The sequence below is a fragment of the Oxyura jamaicensis genome, chromosome 2 (genome assembly GCF_011077185.1).
Source record: "Oxyura jamaicensis isolate SHBP4307 breed ruddy duck chromosome 2, BPBGC_Ojam_1.0, whole genome shotgun sequence".
Classification (NCBI taxonomy): Eukaryota; Metazoa; Chordata; class Aves; order Anseriformes; family Anatidae; genus Oxyura; species Oxyura jamaicensis.
The window spans coordinates 52719350-52737226 of record NC_048894.1 but is presented as its reverse complement, the minus strand read 5'-3'; the positions used below and the strand labels follow the sequence as shown (position 1 = coordinate 52737226).

At 42.0% G+C, this 17877-nt stretch overlaps 2 protein-coding genes across 4 annotated transcripts in view; one reads left to right on the top strand and one right to left on the bottom strand.

Annotated features, from left to right (window-relative positions):
* Nucleotides 1-10370, top strand: part of DTNBP1 (dystrobrevin binding protein 1) — an 85283-nt gene extending 74913 nt beyond the window's left edge. For both annotated transcript variants that reach the window (XM_035316757.1, XM_035316756.1), the window contains 3 exons: nucleotides 3887-4042; nucleotides 5972-6115; nucleotides 9471-10370. In XM_035316757.1, coding sequence (XP_035172648.1) covers nucleotides 3887-4042; nucleotides 5972-6115; nucleotides 9471-9718 — 548 coding nt within the window. In that variant the 3' untranslated portion in view covers nucleotides 9719-10370. The remainder of the gene's footprint in view (nucleotides 1-3886; nucleotides 4043-5971; nucleotides 6116-9470) is intronic.
* Nucleotides 10371-11208: 838 nt separating this feature from the next.
* The window catches only part of JARID2 (jumonji and AT-rich interaction domain containing 2), a 213612-nt gene continuing 206943 nt past the window's right edge, over nucleotides 11209-17877 (bottom strand). For both annotated transcript variants that reach the window (XM_035316744.1, XM_035316743.1), the window contains exons 16-18: nucleotides 15923-16106; nucleotides 14449-14556; nucleotides 11209-12992 (exon numbers count right to left, since the gene is read on the bottom strand). In XM_035316744.1, the coding sequence (XP_035172635.1) occupies nucleotides 12816-12992; nucleotides 14449-14556; nucleotides 15923-16106 (469 nt within the window). In that variant the 3' untranslated portion in view covers nucleotides 11209-12815. The remainder of the gene's footprint in view (nucleotides 12993-14448; nucleotides 14557-15922; nucleotides 16107-17877) is intronic.

The following is a 17877-nucleotide window of genomic DNA, read 5'->3' as shown; positions in this document are numbered from 1 at the left end:
ATTTCCCTGGTCTTTCTTTTATCACTGACATACCCATAGAAGCCTTTGTTCTTGCCCTTGGCCAAGTTTAATTCTAAAAGGGCTTTTTGGCTTTCCTAACCTGATCCCTGGCTGCTCTGATGATTTCTTTCTATTCCTCCCAGGCTGTCTGCTCTTGCTTCCCCCCTCTGTAGGCCTCCTTTTTCTGCTTGAGTTTGGCCAGCAGATTCTTGTTCATCCATGCAGGGTGTTTTTGCCTGACTTCTCTTTGTTGGGATGCATCACTCCTGAGCTTGGAGGAGGTTATCCTTGAATATTAACCAGCTTTCTTGCACCCCACCAGGGCTTTGTCCCATGGCACCAAGCAGATCCCTGAAGAGGCCGAAGTCTGCTCTCCCAAAGTCGAGGGTAGTGAGCTTGCCGTGCTCCCTCCTCTCTCCCCTCAGGATCCTAAACTCCAGCATCTCATGTTCAGTGCATGATGTCTTAGATTAAAGTATAAAACAGTCCCTTAGCTGGTTGCATGAGAAGAGCATTAGCTACGGCAGCAGTTCAAATGTGTAGCACGTGTCAGTCTCTTAGCAATGCCGTGACTTGTGTGTGTTTGGCCTATTTGCACGGCTATATGGTGAGGTTTTTGTAGAAAAAGGGCTGTTGGGATGACACCTATAGGGAGAATCAATTACTCTCCCAGCACTGTTTTTTTCCTTTGACCTTTAAGAGCAGAGAGCAGTCCTTTTAATGACTGGAATTAGCTGGCACAGCTTTCCTGGGCCCATTAACCAGCAGAGGCAGGATCTACAGGGGCAGAAGCAACGGTGACTGTGGCTTTTTCTCCTGCTGAGGTGTTGGGGGGAAACAGTGTTCCCCAAATCTGCCAGGTAAATCCCCTCACTAGAAGAGGTGAGGGCCCTTTGGCACCTCAGTGAGGCTGCGTGTGCTTTGGGCTGAGGGCTGCTTCAGTGGCAGACCCAACTGCCTGCTTTTGGGTACGCTTTGGAGAAAAAGAGGTTTTGTAGCAAGTAGAAGTCGGGTGGAAGAGCGCCGTCTCTGCGTGGCCTCAGGAGGAGCAGGCCATGCCGTGGCTGCAAGGGAGGTGAGCTGTGGGTTGGCCACTGCGACGGTACCGGTGGGCTGCTCCTGGGGACGGGGCACAACACTGCACATCAGCACCTCAGTTTACAGTTTTTAAGAAGTATTTTGCCTGTTTTTAGTCCTGCTCTCCCCACCGTCATAGCTGGCTCAGAACTGAAGTTCCTTGTGTGGGGGTTATCATGGCAACTCCTGTAAGTCAGCGTCGAGTCACAAGCGAGCATTTTTGCTGTAGTCTGCCTTTTTTTCCCCGTGCACACAGCAGCGTGTTTCAGAAATGATGCGGTTACTAACTCAAAGGTACCACTGTATGGTGAATGCGATAATATTTTAAGCGTGTCAGTTCTCAGTGATGTCTGTAAGAATTCACATGTGGACAGCAGCAGCATGAGGGTGTATGGATGATGGATGATATTGTCTTCCTCAGAACTCCGGGACTTAATAGACTTGCTGGGTCAATTCAGCATTTTATAAACACATAAAAGTTACTCTTGGATTATGGGAAACATAGTTCTGAATAGGTTTGTGGGAAAAACGTGTATATATATATATATAGATATATGCACCTGTTTTCTGTTGTAGCCATCCCTAACATTCCTGACGACAAACAGAAACCCCAGGTGTGGCAGTTCGTTTTTGCTTAGCCAAGCAGCAGCTTTTATTCTACCTGGCAGAGTGTGAAATCATGCAGCGAGGTTCCCGATGTTAACCCTCTACAGCTGACTTTGGAGCTCTTCAGCTAGCGTATGGTGAGGTTTTTTGGAGCATGTCAGTACAGCAGGCAACTAACTGTTAGCATTTAGCTGTGGCCAGTGATAGTTGCAATAGTTAACAGAACATCTGAGGCAAAAGGAGGAAAAAAAAAAAAATAATAATGCAGAGCTAGGGAAGTTGTATCGGTCGCATATGTTTCTTGGAGACCGTCTCTATTTTGGGGTTTAAAATATCCTGAACTACCAATATAGAGTGCAAAGCTGTCAGAATATATTAGAAGATAGGAAATTTCTGTTGTCAGTGAGAGCCGCTGGCTTTTATTACTGCAATTGAATAGCATTTCTGCCCCATCCACAATGCTGTTAATAATTGCTTATCATTCGGGACTGTAGTCAAGGGCTTGCTCCAGGGAATACGGAGTCCTTGTACACAGCTGTGTAATTGGTAATAAAGATGTGTTGACTTAAAGGAAAGTGCTTTCCTTATAACACGCTGATCTTTTACTTCTGAAATTTGCTTTAAGAAAAAGATTTCAGCTTATTTATTGATGGTTTAATGGATGTTTGGTTTGCCAGCCCAGTTCTATAGCTCCTTTTGGCAGCGATCACAGCTCGGTTGCTTCTGTGTGTGGACTGTGACCTTGATGCAGGCTACAGAAGGAATTACTGCTCTCTTAATATTTTGTCTGGCTTAATAAAACATAGTTTCGATTTTGATAGTACTCTCCATTATGGTAAATGCTTTTAATTAATTCCTTATTTTAAAATATCATTAATATAGCATTTTCCCTGGAAGATTGGCATGATGCTTATCCTAGAAAACATTATGCTCTTTCAGCGTTTATCCATATGGATGCCATATTCTAGCTGTGTCTGTCTGATGTGTGAAAGCTTGGAAAAAAAAGCACCCTTTCCATCAGCCGCCGTGCTAGCAGTTTCTTTTTTTGTTTTTATTGTAAGCAGAGAGCTCGTGAGACCAGTTTAGGCAAATGGGCAGAGAACTTTTGAGAGGAGCACTTCCAATTTGTATATTTCTCCCCAAAGCATTTTTGCTAAAGCATATTTTGCTAGTAGTCTGGCTACAGTTAGTACTTCAACAGCTAAGATCTTACCCTAGAAGATGTTATTCTTCAATGAACACGACAATTCATTTCTTTGTACCTCGTCTGCCCAGTGACTCCTGTAGAGCAAAACAGGCTGGAAGGAGATCTATTGAAACACAGCCAAATACTTGTTTCTCTGCAGAAATAACTACTAGAGACCCAGCATTAGATAAGTTAGAAGCAAATTTGGCTGTCGCTGTATGTCTGAACAAGTTATGCAAGCTGGCCTTTTCTGTTTGGTACTGCCTTAGTAATTCATGGCAGTTGGCTCTGCTTTTTTGGTGTCCGTATCATCATCATCCGGCCCATCCTTCACTGCTGTGTACAGAAGAGACCCTATCTATTGCTATTATTGACTGTGTGCTGTTGTTGTTGAGCAGTACTGTTTACCTACCTCATGTCGAGTCAGGCTGCCTCCACAGCTTCTCTGGATATGCACATGCACTACATCCAAGATACTCGTCAAGATATTTTCCCAGTCTGTCTGGAGGCTGACAAAACCAGAACGCCTCACACGGATATGTGCATACACACACACGTACGTGTATCTCTCCGTTTGCACAGATATGTATACATACATATACACACATCCTTCCACTTGTCTTATTAACGGGTTGTGATGAAAATGTGCTGAAGCAATCAAATAATTAATTTTGTGTGTGTTACATATGTACAACAGCAGCAGCAGCACTAGCTGATTCTGAAATCCTGGGTATTGATAGATGGTGCTTTCAGGCGTTGTAGTTTATGCAGTTCAAGAAATCTGCATCTTGCCTCAGGATAAATAGTTATATCACTTTAATGTTAAGATGATGCTGCCTGATATAGTATTCTTAGCCTGTCAGTTTTAAAATATAGTTGCAAAGCACAGAAGTCTCCTCTTTATAACAGCCTGTGTTAACAAGTCTGTCACTATTGAACTTAGCCGTAGCTTTCAAATTTTGAGAGGCAGGGGGATGCACACGATTTATTTATTTTGTTTGTTTGTTTTATGCTCAGCTGAGCTGGATGCTGAACATGCACAGAAGGTTCTGGATATGGAGCACACCCAGCAGATGAAGTTGAAGGAACGTCAGAAATTCTTCGAAGAAGCCTTTCAGCAGGACATGGAACAGTACCTCTCTACAGGATACTTGCAGATAGCAGAGAGGCGAGGCAAGTTTTAAAATACCTTATGTATCATCCGCAAACTCACAACATAGAGAACGTTGTTTAGGGGTCACAGCCAGCAATGGTTTAATTGCTTGTAGCTGAAGCATTGCGATGTCTACGTTCTTCCTTGGTGGAACTGAAAATTTAGATAAACTCTTAAAGCAACCTTTGGGTCCCAGGGGAACTAGACAGCTTAGAAAATCAATCAGACACTCTGCCTGTTGTCTGAGGGAATGCAAAGCTCTGAGGTACACCTGGAACAGCACTCTTTGCAGCTCATGAGAGCATCCATATCTTTGACAATGTGGGTAGAGGTGATCGCTTCTGTGCACTCAAGTTCCAAAGCCTGGGATCATCACCTGGCAGAACACACCTCAGAAAAAATTTAAAGGTGTAGGCAAATGTCAGTGTTGTCTTTGAAAACAGTTCCCAGATGGTAGCTTCTTATGTTGTCTATGTAATATGCAGAGTATGTGATTTGGACATGAGAAATACAGATTAAGTGCTCTCCTTATTATGAGTCAAGTCTGGCATCTCACTGCTAGTTAAAGCACAAGAATGCCATAGACTACAGACACTTCTGTGGGGGAGGTATCCATCTGTTGGCCCAAAAGGTTTGTAGGACCAGAAAGAAAGCAGGAGATAACGTCATTCGTGTAGCAGGAAAAATGTAGAGATTTTGTCCCTGCTCTGAGACCAGGTCTGCTGTCACTTGCAATGCTGGAGCAGGGAATACAATCCAAGATTTTGATTTCTCTGAACAAGTGCTATAAATATTAATCTGCAGAGTGCTCTATATTGGTTGCTTGGACAATCTTCCGAGAAGTGGGATATGTAAATTTTAAATTCCTTTGGTCTAGGAATGAACTGAGTTTGCATCTCCTAGTTTCTGATGAGTGTGTGTGTGCGTGCGTGTGTGTCTATAATCCACTCCCACTAGAAATCAGCATTGTCACTGCTGCTGGTGGATGCATTACTCTCTGAGAGAGGTGGATACGTACCTTTCTGAACTTCAGCTTTGTAGTATAATGCAGAACCCATGCATATAAAATAAATTGTTTCTATGGAAAATTCGATCCCACAGTACACGTAAAACTACAGAGCTATAGTATGTATGGAAGAAAAAAATACATCAAGTGATGCAATTTTATGTCGGTTCAGTATGAAGGCTTTTAATAGTGTAATTGTTCAACTTGTATAAACCCTTAAACTGTTAATTATATTTGATACTACACATGGAGCAGTTGGACTTAAATCTCGAGTACCCCTGAACATGCTCGTTCTGTGTTTGTGTGCTTTATTATTCAAGGAAGAAGATGCTCACCCAGGTATTTAATTCCCTTGTGATTTGTCAGTTTTATACTGACAACAATAAATAGTTTGCTTGAATAATTAATGCTGTGAAGTCCCCCTGCTGGGAGAAGACATTGGGCATCAGCCTAGGCTTTGTATACTGCTGTCAATTGTACTGATTGATTGAATGAGGAAGAATGACTGCTCTCTGTTAATTCTTATTTCTAGTTTCCGTAGCCCTTGTTTATTGACACTTTGTGATCGTGTGTTTAAATGTGTGTTGTTGTCTTTTTCTCTGAAAAGACTTTTAGTTGAGGGAAGTGCTGCAAAATGGAAAATTTCATTGTTTGTCCCTGAGCCTGGTCTTATCCTATATCTGCTGCTATTGCTATAAACATTGTTGCTAAAAATGTTTAGTTTTGAAAAGCTTTAATGGACATTAGTTTCACAACAAAGATTGCACAGTTTTTTTGGATTTGGGCTGAGATCGCTGCGGAGCAATCTGATGTGTGTGCGCTCCTTCCATATCTGGTGTAATTATTACTGATGCATACAATCATAGCAGCTATTAAGGCCTTTATAGGTAATAACGTTGCGTAGCTGGTTGTCAGTCTGCTCATTGCACTATTTTTACTACAGAACCAATTGGCAGTATGTCTTCCATGGAAGTGAACGTGGACATGCTGGAACAGATGGACCTGATGGACATGTCTGACCAAGAAGCACTTGATGTCTTTTTAAACTCAGGAGGCGAGGACAATAATATGCTTTCTCCCATGCTGGGTATGATACTAGTAATGACAGTGTGCTTAGAAACAAAGTGATAAATCACCAGAATTGCTCTAATACGCAATGAAGTTACCTCATAAAACATTACGGAGATTTAATATTTTTCAGTAGTGGCTTTCAGAATGTTCATCAGAAGTTGCGATACGAGAGAGCTTGCTTCTGGACTCTGGTTACTAAAACTTTGTCTCGTATATGGATAGGTTGTGTGTTACATGAAGTTTTCTGGTGCATTTGTCTTGATAGACGTTGATAGAGGTCATTTTAACAAACCAAACATCAGTGGAACATTTGTGGTAGTTGGCTTTTTATTTTTAAGACTGCTTTCTGAGAGACAGATTCAGAAGTTGGTATTTTCAAGTGTATTCTCACCAGTTGTATAATACAGTATCTTCAGTGAGATATAGTCAGAAACCTGATGGAACGCAGCAGTGCATATGTGTAAAACAGTTCTGGAAGCTTCTAAAGAGTGATTCTGATACCGCAGCTCTTTCATGTAGCCTTCTCACTGCTGTTGGTATTAGTTACATCAGATTAAGTAGTAATCCAAAATTTGTTTTGTGTGTTCTGATGAACAAAACCAGATGTAGGTTTTGGTAAGTTGCAGCATGATGGGGGAGTCTGCTTACAGCAAGGCATTAGTAATTCTGGTTGCATTATCCACTAGGGAAATGTGTTTTCCCAATTAAAAACTTATTTTAGTACTAAAATAAAAGAGCCAAAATGAGTTTTCCTGGGGAAGACAAAGCTCCTTTAAATGCACGTAGATTTCTTTTCAAAATACAAGTTGAAATATTTCTATAAAAGTACTTAGTGAAGGAACAGTGCACTCTAAATCCTACCCTATATTTTGGGATAAGTGAAGAAAACTGTTAAGAATATCCTGTGGTAATTTTCTTCCTCTTTATTATTACCTGCTGTGAATGTGAGAAGCTTATGGAAAGTGGTCGAGACGTGATAACTAAAGGTTTTTGTTTCATTGCAAAAACTAAATTCAGATGGCTGGTTTTCGATGAACATCCAGTTCGTGTATTAGTAAAGTTAATCACTGAGCATGCAAGTAATTACAGAAACCAGGACTGTTTTCCCTAGGCTGGTTTTGGCAGATGTTGGATCAAGAGGCCTCATGTCTTAACAACAAACAGTGTAACTGGATTAGCTAAGGAAGCACAGAATCTACTAAATGTGGTTGTTTTTTTGCCTAAATCAGTTTGAAATGTATTAGCCTTTGGAACAACTGTATTAATTTTGTAATGTAATGCAAGTATTACAGTGTACAGATATCTATTATATACACGCATGCACACTAATATAATGCACTAGTGCAATAATGTTCTAGCACTGTATATTAAACACAGAGGTGGGGTGGGCTTGCAGCAAGACTGGCACAGTTGTAACTACTCAGTGGAAGAACCTTGTGAATCTTACTTTTGTGGCTCAAGACAATCCGTTTCACTCTGATTAGAAGGGATTTCCTTGCTCTGAGGACCTTGCATCCTCGTATCAAGTCAGATGCACAGTAGTCTGCATTCTGAGGAAAATGAGATAACTCTTTGCTGTTCATTGTGCTGGAAGTGGAGAGGTGGGTAGGTCAGGGAAAGATTTCACTATTTTACTGAGCACCGCAAAAAACAGGTAAGTTATGTCAGTAACTGGTAAAAACAAAAACAAGCTCAAGACATTTTCAGATTTGTCTTGCTATAACCAGTGCCAGTCTGTGGACATTGGTTTTGCTACATTTCATTTTAGCTAGTAAGCTGCACTGAAAAATTGACTCATCTCTGCCACTCCAGAACACTCCCGGGTGTGGTGTGTCAGTTGATCTAATGCATGCAGGTGTGCACAACATAAAGACAGGTGTCTGGAAACATCTGCCTAGTGTCGCTTGAGCTCGGTATCCATTTGTGTTACCCGAGGCAGCGACTTAGTAGACGTGCTAGGCGTCCTGGGCACAGTCAGTGCAGACACGTTGGTCAGCCATCAGTGGTGCATGTTGTGCTGGGTTCTGTTTGAACTCGAGACCTGCTGAGAAGACATTTCCCCCCCGAGCTCCTGTGTCCCAGAGAGGCTAAGGCAGTGTCACCTGCAGGGCTATTTGCTGACCAAGTTTAAGTTCAGCACTGAAGACTGCATACAGCCGGGGCAAGAAGCGTGCCCAAGCTATACCTTGTGTACCTTAGCTCTAGCAGAAGCAGCTTCTGTTGCCTCCAGATGTTGTTACTGCTGTTTTCTTGTTAAGAATACAGTCGGAGTTACTTGGTAAGACTGTGAGGAGCACTTGTGGGGCAATGCAGTGTGAACTGCGCTGCAGCCAGCCTTAGGCAGGGCTAAGGTGTTGTCATCAGCTCATTTCTACCTGGACTGTCCTGAAACTTCTTTTTAATAAGATTGTTATATAAATCCCACAGGGTTTTTGAAAGTATTTTCTCACTAAGGTTACTCAGTGCCGAAGTTGGGTGCTCTAACAGTTTCTAGGCATAGCAGGTAAGAAAAAAAAGGGCTTTAAATGGTAGATCAGAGGGAGTTCAGGTGCTTCCCCATTTTTCCTTATTTACTGCCACAATTGGCCAGAGAAGGGGATATAAGTAACTTTGAAATCTGAACTCTCGAACTAAGCGAATACCATTACACTGAATTTGCTTAGAAAAAGTCTTTTTGCATAGGATATACAGGAAGCATAGTCCTAAAATCCTATTCCCAGTTACTTGAGCTATACTACCGCTTTACGAAAGAAATTCTGCCATGCCGTAGTGTAAGGTTCTGTTTTGCTTCTGCATCTTCATTTTTAGTCAAATCTGGAGATTGCTTTTATTGTCTGTCTTCCAGGTTATTTGTGGCTTTGGTTGTGGGTTTTTTGTTTTGTGCTCAGGGTTTTTTGTGTCATTCTGTTGGACGGGTAGTTGGTGGAGTTCTGAGGAGGATTTTCCTGTTGGTGCTGATTCTCAGCACATGCTGAAGTCTGTATGGACTTCACGAGTCAGAGTTAGGAGGATGAGTAAGCAGTCTTGGCAAACAGGGCATCAGCTATACCTCTTAACTGCGACAGGATGGAACGCTCCTGCAATCCTAAGTTATTTGATCTCAAGTATTAGCAATACTAGAGTGAGTGACATGCACACCACCAGAACCACATTAAAACCAGCGGTGACTTACACACTTGAGAACAGTGCCAGAAAAGCCCAAAGGCAGCTTTGTGTTTTGGGCGATTCTTTATGGCATTTCACAAAAACATTGGAAGAAGCAAAGGAGCTTAAATGCACTCATAAACCAGCTTTGAGTTGAGTTAATGTGCTGACTTCTTGGTTCAGAGCCAGAGCTTGATTGTTGTTGTTGTTGTTTTTCTGACTGTAAGGGCCCGACTCCAACACCTATGTGAATGAGATCAGTCTTCAGGTTCCGAGCCAGGCTGAGTTACGACAGAAACTGTCATCGCTGTCGTCAACCTGTACTGATTCTGCCAGCCAAGAAGCCAGTGAAGGGGAGTCTCCAGTTATTCAGTCCGATGAAGAAGAAGTTCAAGTGGACACTGCTCTTGCTGCTGTAACTGAAAGAAAGGGTGCTTCAGATGTTAGTGATGAAAGTGACTCTCAAACTATTTGAATCTTAAACCCATATCCTTTCAGAATGACTTTTGAATGAATGAACAAATGAATGAGGAGCTTGCCTGTGTAACAATTTGCTAAACCAATGGTAACAGCCAGATCTTTTTACTCGTAATACAGCCTTTTTACAAAATTGCCAGTCATGTGGAGGTTGGTTTTTAAAAAAAAAATGCCTAAAGCACACACACTTTAACAGTAGTCTTGGGGCTCAGGGGAGCAGTAAAACTTTTGTATATACCATGTATAAAAGAATTAAAGGGGAAAGATAGAAGTAACTATGACCACTAACCTTTAAATGGCTGATGGGAAATACTTAGATTTGATGTATATTACTGAACCCAAATTGTTCCTTGCATGTTTTCAGCTGCTGCAACTGAAGATTTAGGATCCAAACCAAAATGAAAAGCTATTTTCTACTCTTTACTACCTACTGTCTGCCTACTGCCTTTGTCTACTAAAGCAGCAGTATCTACTCTTTCACACTTCTTATTCAGGACCAACTTATTAATCATAGGTGTTAAGGAAAAAAAAAAAAGATACCAAAGGAGGAGAGATGCATACTGAAATGTTTTACTCCTTGTGGAGCAGATACCATAGCATTGTATAAGCTTACTCCTCTTTTGAGATAAAATAAAGTATTTCTATCCCAACCATGTCTTTTACTTGATTACCCAAATACTTTCTTCATGACAGTGAACAGAGGAGACTAATTCAGCAATCAGAAAAAGTGGTTATTTATACTGAGCGCCAGGGTAATTTACTTTTCCATGGCAGCATCTGTTTGACTACACTGTTGCAAGCCAGCAACTTAAGGGAAATGAAGCTGAATAAATTATAAATTAAGTGAATACATTTTACAAAATTTAGGACTTAACAGTCATCATCTTACTGCCCTCATTTTTTTCTGCAGTCATTTTCTCTCTGAAATGGAGGTCTGAACCTGTCTAACACCTGTTTCTTGTCAAGTCTCACACTCTGCAGGGATCTGCTCTCCTTTGAGAAGTTTCCTGACTCCTGCTCTTCATGCACTGAGAAAAGGAATGTAATCAGAAGCAGCGTAAGTAAAAGGATGAGCTGTGACATAGATCTCTTCCAAGGCCTTTCCCTGACAAATTAATGGTTGGGCGTGAGGTATCTCCTGCTGCTAGCCAGCCGGGATGTGCCCAGTTCCCTTAAGGACTCACCGCATCTCCTGGTATCTGACAAAGTGTTTCCTCACCTTCAGGATGTGCAAGCTAGAAGCTCACTACCTATGATCAGATACTTAGTATTTAACCAGCATTTGTTGAAAGAAATCTTTCTTGAAGGAGCTTACTTTACTCACTCACTTTCCAGAAGACAGACAAAGTGTCCAAAAAAGTTTTGTTTTTTTTATTAAACCTCGTAGTACAAACCTGGAAAGTAAACAAAAAACTGGCAATAAACAACATGAAGTCTTTCCTTACAAGGAAAGAGAGCAGAGCAGCGCTAATAAATTAAATGTCAAACTGTAAGCCATAGTCAGAAGTTTACTGTCAAGAGGGAAAAAGTACACAGCAAGGCCATAAAAACCAGACAACCACATTTGAAAACACTTGACTCTGTTTATGTTATTGTTAAATATTCCAAAACAGTTCAGTCTTCTGCAACAACAACCAACAAATTGTATTATAGGACTTTCCTGACAGTCACCACTGGCAAGCTCAGTGCAATATGGGTAGCTACGGTATTGTTGAATTCAATTACGAAACAAAACAGTTTGTGAAAACATTTTCCCTTTTTTATTCCACACATACTGTACACACAACCAGAAAAGGGCAACAGCTACTCCATTATTATTTTTTGTTGTTGTTCAGTGATGTAAGCAGCACTTATAAATGTTACAAGAAAAACCCTGTAAGCATCCAATCCAACCGATGAAGAAAGTGAAACGTAAGGCTTTTCTTCATCTTGTCTCTTCGCCGTCCCCCCCCCCACCCCAAGAAAAGGCTCAAGTATTTAAAAAAATTTACAGGCATATGTACAAAAGGTGTGATTTTTTTTTGTTACAACATGAAGAGAAAAAATAGACAAGATGAAAGCAAATGCATTTTTTCACATTCAAAAGAAATATGCAGACCTGCTAGTGGCTCTAAATGTGATCATATAATGAAACAAATTCAAAACAAAAATTAATGCTCGACTGTGTAAAGGTGTGAAAAACAGCAGTGGAATGGAAATGGAATGTTAGAAAGATTGCACGTCTATGACAAAAGAAGCACTTATGGCTTCAATCACTTTTTTTTTCTTTTTTCTTTTTTTTTTTTTAAAGGATGCTATTGAAGGGTTTTTGATAAAGTAGCCAACAGCACCAAAAAATAACAGAATGGATTTCCTAATGAAATCAGGCACAGTTTTCCCTCACATGACTCCTCAAGGCAGGCAGTCTTTTTTTTTTCCTTTTTTTTTTTTTTTTTAATTTTTATTTTTTCCCCCTCAAAACAGATGCATAGTGATGTGCTGGTAAAAGAGAACATACTCCAAATCTCCTCCTTTTGCCTACAGTTAGGAAACAAAGTCCATCTTCAGCTGCCAAAACCTCCCAAAGAAAGTGTGTATTCTCCAATTTAAAAAATTACAAAACTCATCTTGCTGTGACAGAATAAAAGACAGCCAAAGTAAAGCAATTTCTTTCAAGTTTTTGTCTCCTATCCCTTTTCTCTCTAGAAAAATCTGCTCACATGACTGGAGAACAAATTATAAAACACATCAAACTTTAACCTATTCAAAAAATGGGTTAAAAGCCTTTTTTCACAGTTACCAAAAAGGCTTTTTTATTTTTTCAGCCATAGGGACAATACAAATTAATATTTTATCAGCCCCTTGCCGGTTTTAAAACAGTGAACATACGGCAGTTTAAAAAAATCAGACTGCTGTATCTATCTATCCTAAGTACAAAAAAAAAATTCAACAGTTTAATGCTAAAACAAAATTAGTTCTCTAAAACCAGAAGAAAATCTTCTTTAGAGCTAGTGCAAAGACAGCTTGTATTCTACAGCAAGTACTCCAAACTATGGTATAATAATTACAAAAAATATATATAAATTGACAAAATGAGAGTGTTGGCATCTTCAGGATTAACTTGAAGCACTTTTGGATGAACTGGAGGATGAAAGCCTAGATGATGGCACATCGACTGTCGCTCTCTTACGAGGTCCTCTTTTTGGTGTAGGCTTGCTGATACAGTTCTCAATGCTGCCATTTTTACCAGATACTTTTCCACAGATTTGATTGACTAGACTGATGATTTGTTCCTGTTCAGAAAGTGGGAAAAACAGAACATGAATCAGCATTGTTCTTTATCCAGGCACTTCTAATTGACATAGAGGTAGTGCTGCCTTTTTGACTGAAAGCACCCAACCAAGGTTTAAAAAAAAAAAAAAAAATCTACTTGCTGAAATTTCCCCACTCCGCCATTAAAGACAGCAATCAGCTGCAGAACTACAACTGGTACCACGCAGGAGAAAGGGCTGCGGGTCCACGGCACTGAGATAAGAAAGAGACAGGAGTCCCTGACCAGCACATCCAAGCCTCTTGGCTATATCGCCACTCCTGATCTCATTATGTTCAATGATTTGATGAAGACTAGGGGAGGGTGGCAATTTATCTGAATTGTCTTTCCCATCCTAGTAGGAATTTTGGGAATTTAGTTTTGTGCAAGGTTGAAGCAGACTCCTAATTACTTATAGCCAACGGTTAAAAAATAGCTTTAACGTATGGCATTTGACATGCAGGCTCTCGCCCCCCCCCCCCCCTTCACAGCCCTCAAAAAAACTCATGTAAAAACCCCCAGGCATGCATTTAGCATCTTTCAGAAGTGCAGAAATTCTGACAAGTTTTTTTTTTTTTTTTAATTTGAAAAGAATAATAAACATGCAGCATTCAATGAGAGATTTTTTTCTTTTCCAATGCAGCCCAAAATGCCTTTGTAATTATAAAACCTAGCAAAAATTATTACTGTATGTGATTCTGATGAAGAGTGGCTTCGAATACCTCAACAGTTAGCAATTCCATTGAAAACACAGGATATAAGAGACTAAACAATCTCAAGAATAAAAGAAATACATTTCGATTTCTGTGAAGCTTCCTGAAACTCTTCCGTTTATCATGTTACAGAGCCTACAATTAAAATCAAAGCAAGCCACAGCGGCACGCTCTTTCCCAGACTGCCTCTGACCTTCTGTTTTTTTTCTGGACCCCCGTGCACATACATCAGAAACTGCTGAGACATCTGACTATGAGCAGCGTGTACCAGCACTGATCTTAAAGAGCTGATTTTGTTTGCCCAGAGCCCAGGCACAGTCCTACATCGTCAGTTTGAGTTCATTTGTGCTTTACTCCAAGCCATTACTGGACCTCTCTTCTAGAAGTACTCTACAAGATCACTTTAGAAGGTTCAGGCTGGACCTCTTGTAAGTCAAGAGTGTATTTTCAGCTACCAACAGACAGAAGTTATATATACAGCGACCATAAATTAACCGAACAAAGCATAGCCTCATATTTTACAGCACCCCAAAGCACTAACTGGCATCTCTGATCTCTACCACCTGCTGGTACTTCAGGCTTCATCTTTGTAGTCATGTTTCCCTCTCTGCTACAGAGATCGTCACAGCGCAGTCTCCTGAGGCCTTGGTATGACAAAGAGCTAAGTCTAGTCCTAGTTTTTCAGTACAAAGGCAACCAGCACCGCAAAGCTAGAATCATACAGACCTCATCGTAACGGTACATCATTTTCAGTCCCCGACAAGACTTCTGTTTTTCCACATGCCGCAGGGCACACTCCAAGCAGAAGACAACATTTTCATTCTCCTGTACAACCTGTCGAAAGGGGAAGGGGGAGAGGGAGGGATGTGCGGTAAGCTCCAAAGTGTAGCTGTGTTTTGCACACAGTATTTCCCATTGTACTATCTGATTCACTATGAATTAGTGAAGGGAGGAGTAAACAAGATGCACGTGTGCTGTGCAGTGATCCAGAATGAACTAAGAAGAAAGGATATATTCCTCTTTGAGTGCTAATGCTGGCCGATACATATTAATTTAAAAAAACCACCAGCAGTAATGAAGGATGAATCCGAATAATGTTATATGTATAAAGCTTTACGGGCATCTGATACATACCCTCAAAGTTTGTTGAAAGCAGCAGTTTCCCATTACTTTAATGCTGCCTTGAACAAGAATACAATCAGAAGCCTAGCCACAGGATTCCCTAGCTACCGTCTTGTTCAGCAGAGGTCACATTTACTCAGCTTTTTTTTTTTAACTCATTTTGAAGTTAGTTCAAAGTAGTGCTGCTTGAACATGTCTTAGCTGCTCAGTGGTCTAAAAACGTGGCTACACAGTGTATTCTGTCCTCGGGAGGGACAGCTACATTGCAGCATTCAACAGGAACATCGTATTTCCATCAAAAAATTAACATCTCTGATGGAAAGAAAAAAAAGATGACAGGAAAAAAGGGCTGAACATGGACACCTGCTGTACCATATTTAAGTATTTGATCTTGGCATGAGGTGATGCATAAGACTGGGGGGGGGGGGGGGGGGGGGCTTTTTGTATATTTAATGAAGCTGCTGCATCTCTGGTTGTTCTGTATACAGCTAAAAACCTGAAAGTGTTACCACAGTGGCTGGCACGCCTTTGGAAGCCAGTAGGCAGGTACTGCTACAAACAGAGAAAGTTCACAGGCATGACTTCCCGTTTTCCAGTGGACAGGTTGTCAAACAGCATCTTAGCTTGACAGCCGGGACACATCTACCCTGCAATTTGCCTTGCAGGGAAACGAGAGCAGCATGGGCTGTACCTGCACGCCTGAGACGCAGGGCATACATTTGAGTTCCCAGCTCATCCTGAGAAGCGTTCTGCCACGACCTACTGCTGTGGGCAGCCTGCAGGTATTTTCGTTACCCCTCTTAGTGCAATGCAGACGCGCTGGTGGGTGTCCGAGAGCAGCTCAGGTGGCTCCTTCAACCCTTCCTTACTGGGGGGGAAGCCAGCTGGCACTGACCTCTGTCACCACTGCCTGAGGCACTAAGTATTCTGACACACATCAACATCTCTGCAGCCTGTGTGAAGCGCATGAGCTGACCCTGTGAGTCGTGCATCTTCTCTCAAACACTTACAGTCTATGACAGTGTTACAAACAGAACAGGGGCACGGTACCCTGGCAGCGGCTGAGGATTTTGCTTACCATGGAAAGATAGCACAAGTGCTGACAAATCTGACATCTTCTCTCCGACGTTTCTAGCTGCAACCACTTTCGAGGCTTTTTCTTTCCATCCACCCCCGTGCTGCTGCTGTCGTGGCTGCCATAGCGTGCTGAAGAGTGGAGACCTGCCTCATAAAGCTGCCGCCGCTGCCTCAGCTCCGTGTCCCTGTGAATATTGGATGCAATTAGTAACCGGGATTTCTTCATAACACCACAAAGCCAAGAATAATCACCCTTTTACCACGATCATCACTGAAATCTTAACTGCACGCAGCAAAGCCCTGAGCGTTACTGGAGTTTGGTGCCATTCCCTACGCGTGGTGAGAGAGACAGCCAGCACCACAGAAATGCTGCCTAATGGCAAAAGTCATCTCAGGCTTTTAACAGCGACCACTGTATCAAGGCAGTGGTTCTCAAACTGCTCCACAAAGAACTGGGGACTGCCGAGTGCTTCCTCAAGGTCGAAGGGGCATGTGGAGAGCTGGGAGGTGTGGCTAACATGACTGCCTTCCCTGAAGTCGCCAAAAGCCACCTTGAGGAGGAGCCGATGCTGTCAGGAGTAACACGGCCACCTTCATCAGCAGGCAGCGATGAACCAAGGACCTGCTGCCCTGAGGTGCTTCAGGCAGGAAAGGGGGACCAGGGCGGGTGGCTGTGCCAAAAGCCGATCTTGCTGTACACCCGAGGGAAAAAGGAGGAGATGTCAACTAAGAACAACGACAAAGCCCTCTGGCCGCCCTTCACCCACTGCGTCTGCAAGGTGGCCAGTGCTTCCTGTGCTGGATTGCACAGCGTGGCGGGACAGCAGGTGGGGCTGCGGCTGGGAGGAAGACAGCGAGTGTGGAGTGAGCTGAGCAGAAGGGGAGAACAGAAAAACCTCACCACCAGACACAGCTGAAGAGGGGTGGAGAGCCATGCTAAGCAAGTGGCCTGGGGAAACTGAGCAACCGAGGCAGGTCAGGACAGGAGGCAGCAAAAGATACAACATACGAGCAAAACAAAACAAAGAAAAAAATACATGGTGCATCGTTCCGCTTTGGTTGTTTTTTTCAGGTTGGTTTGGGGTTTTGTTTTACATAAGCAGCCACGGGAAGGACTGAGATTCTCCAGAGAATTCCAACCTCAGCATAAGAACAAGTTTGAGAACCACTCTGATAGAGGTCGATGTGATTTCTGTTTCACCTTTCACACTTGCAGCCTTTTCCTCTTCAAGGAAAAAAAAAAAAATGCTCATGGAAGTGATTATTCCTGCAGGGCAACCAGCTGCAGGTAAAGCAGTCAGCACACCTGGAAGGGGGAGTCAGCACACCTCTTTGTATTTCTTTCTGAACACTAAAACAACACATGGGCAGTATTCCCCTTCAATATGTCACTGGAAACTTTCCAAATGAACATGCTAGTTAGTTAAATACAGTTTTTGTAGATTCCATTCATCAAAACTTTCTTGACATCTCGAGTACCAGTTGTCACAAACTTGAAAGATAGGTAGCAACTACATGGTAGGGAACAAAAGAGAAGAACATTACACAGGAAGCCAGGCAACATTATATTTTCTTTTCTTTACCTATCTTTAGAGAAACCCTACATACGTTTCCTTAATCACTGTGGAGAGAAAAAGGAGTGTGAAGCTTTTGTTGTTAAAAACGTTCAAATGCAAGATGCATGAGCACCCATGCACGAGCTGCTCACTTACTCGGTGGTTGAAGAAAAAAAGCATCTTTCTGTACACAGACTACATTACAACTGTAACAATCTTGATGCTAAAGACAAGGGTTCCTGCTGCAAAACCCACACTGCCGGCATGGATTGGCAGCGGCTGCTGATGCCAAGAGGTTAAAAACTAAGCGGCATCTAACCGCCTGGCACCAAGGAGCTCACGTAACAAACACGTCAGGAAGTCTTGACTCTCAGCATCAAGAACCAACGAAAGTAAAACC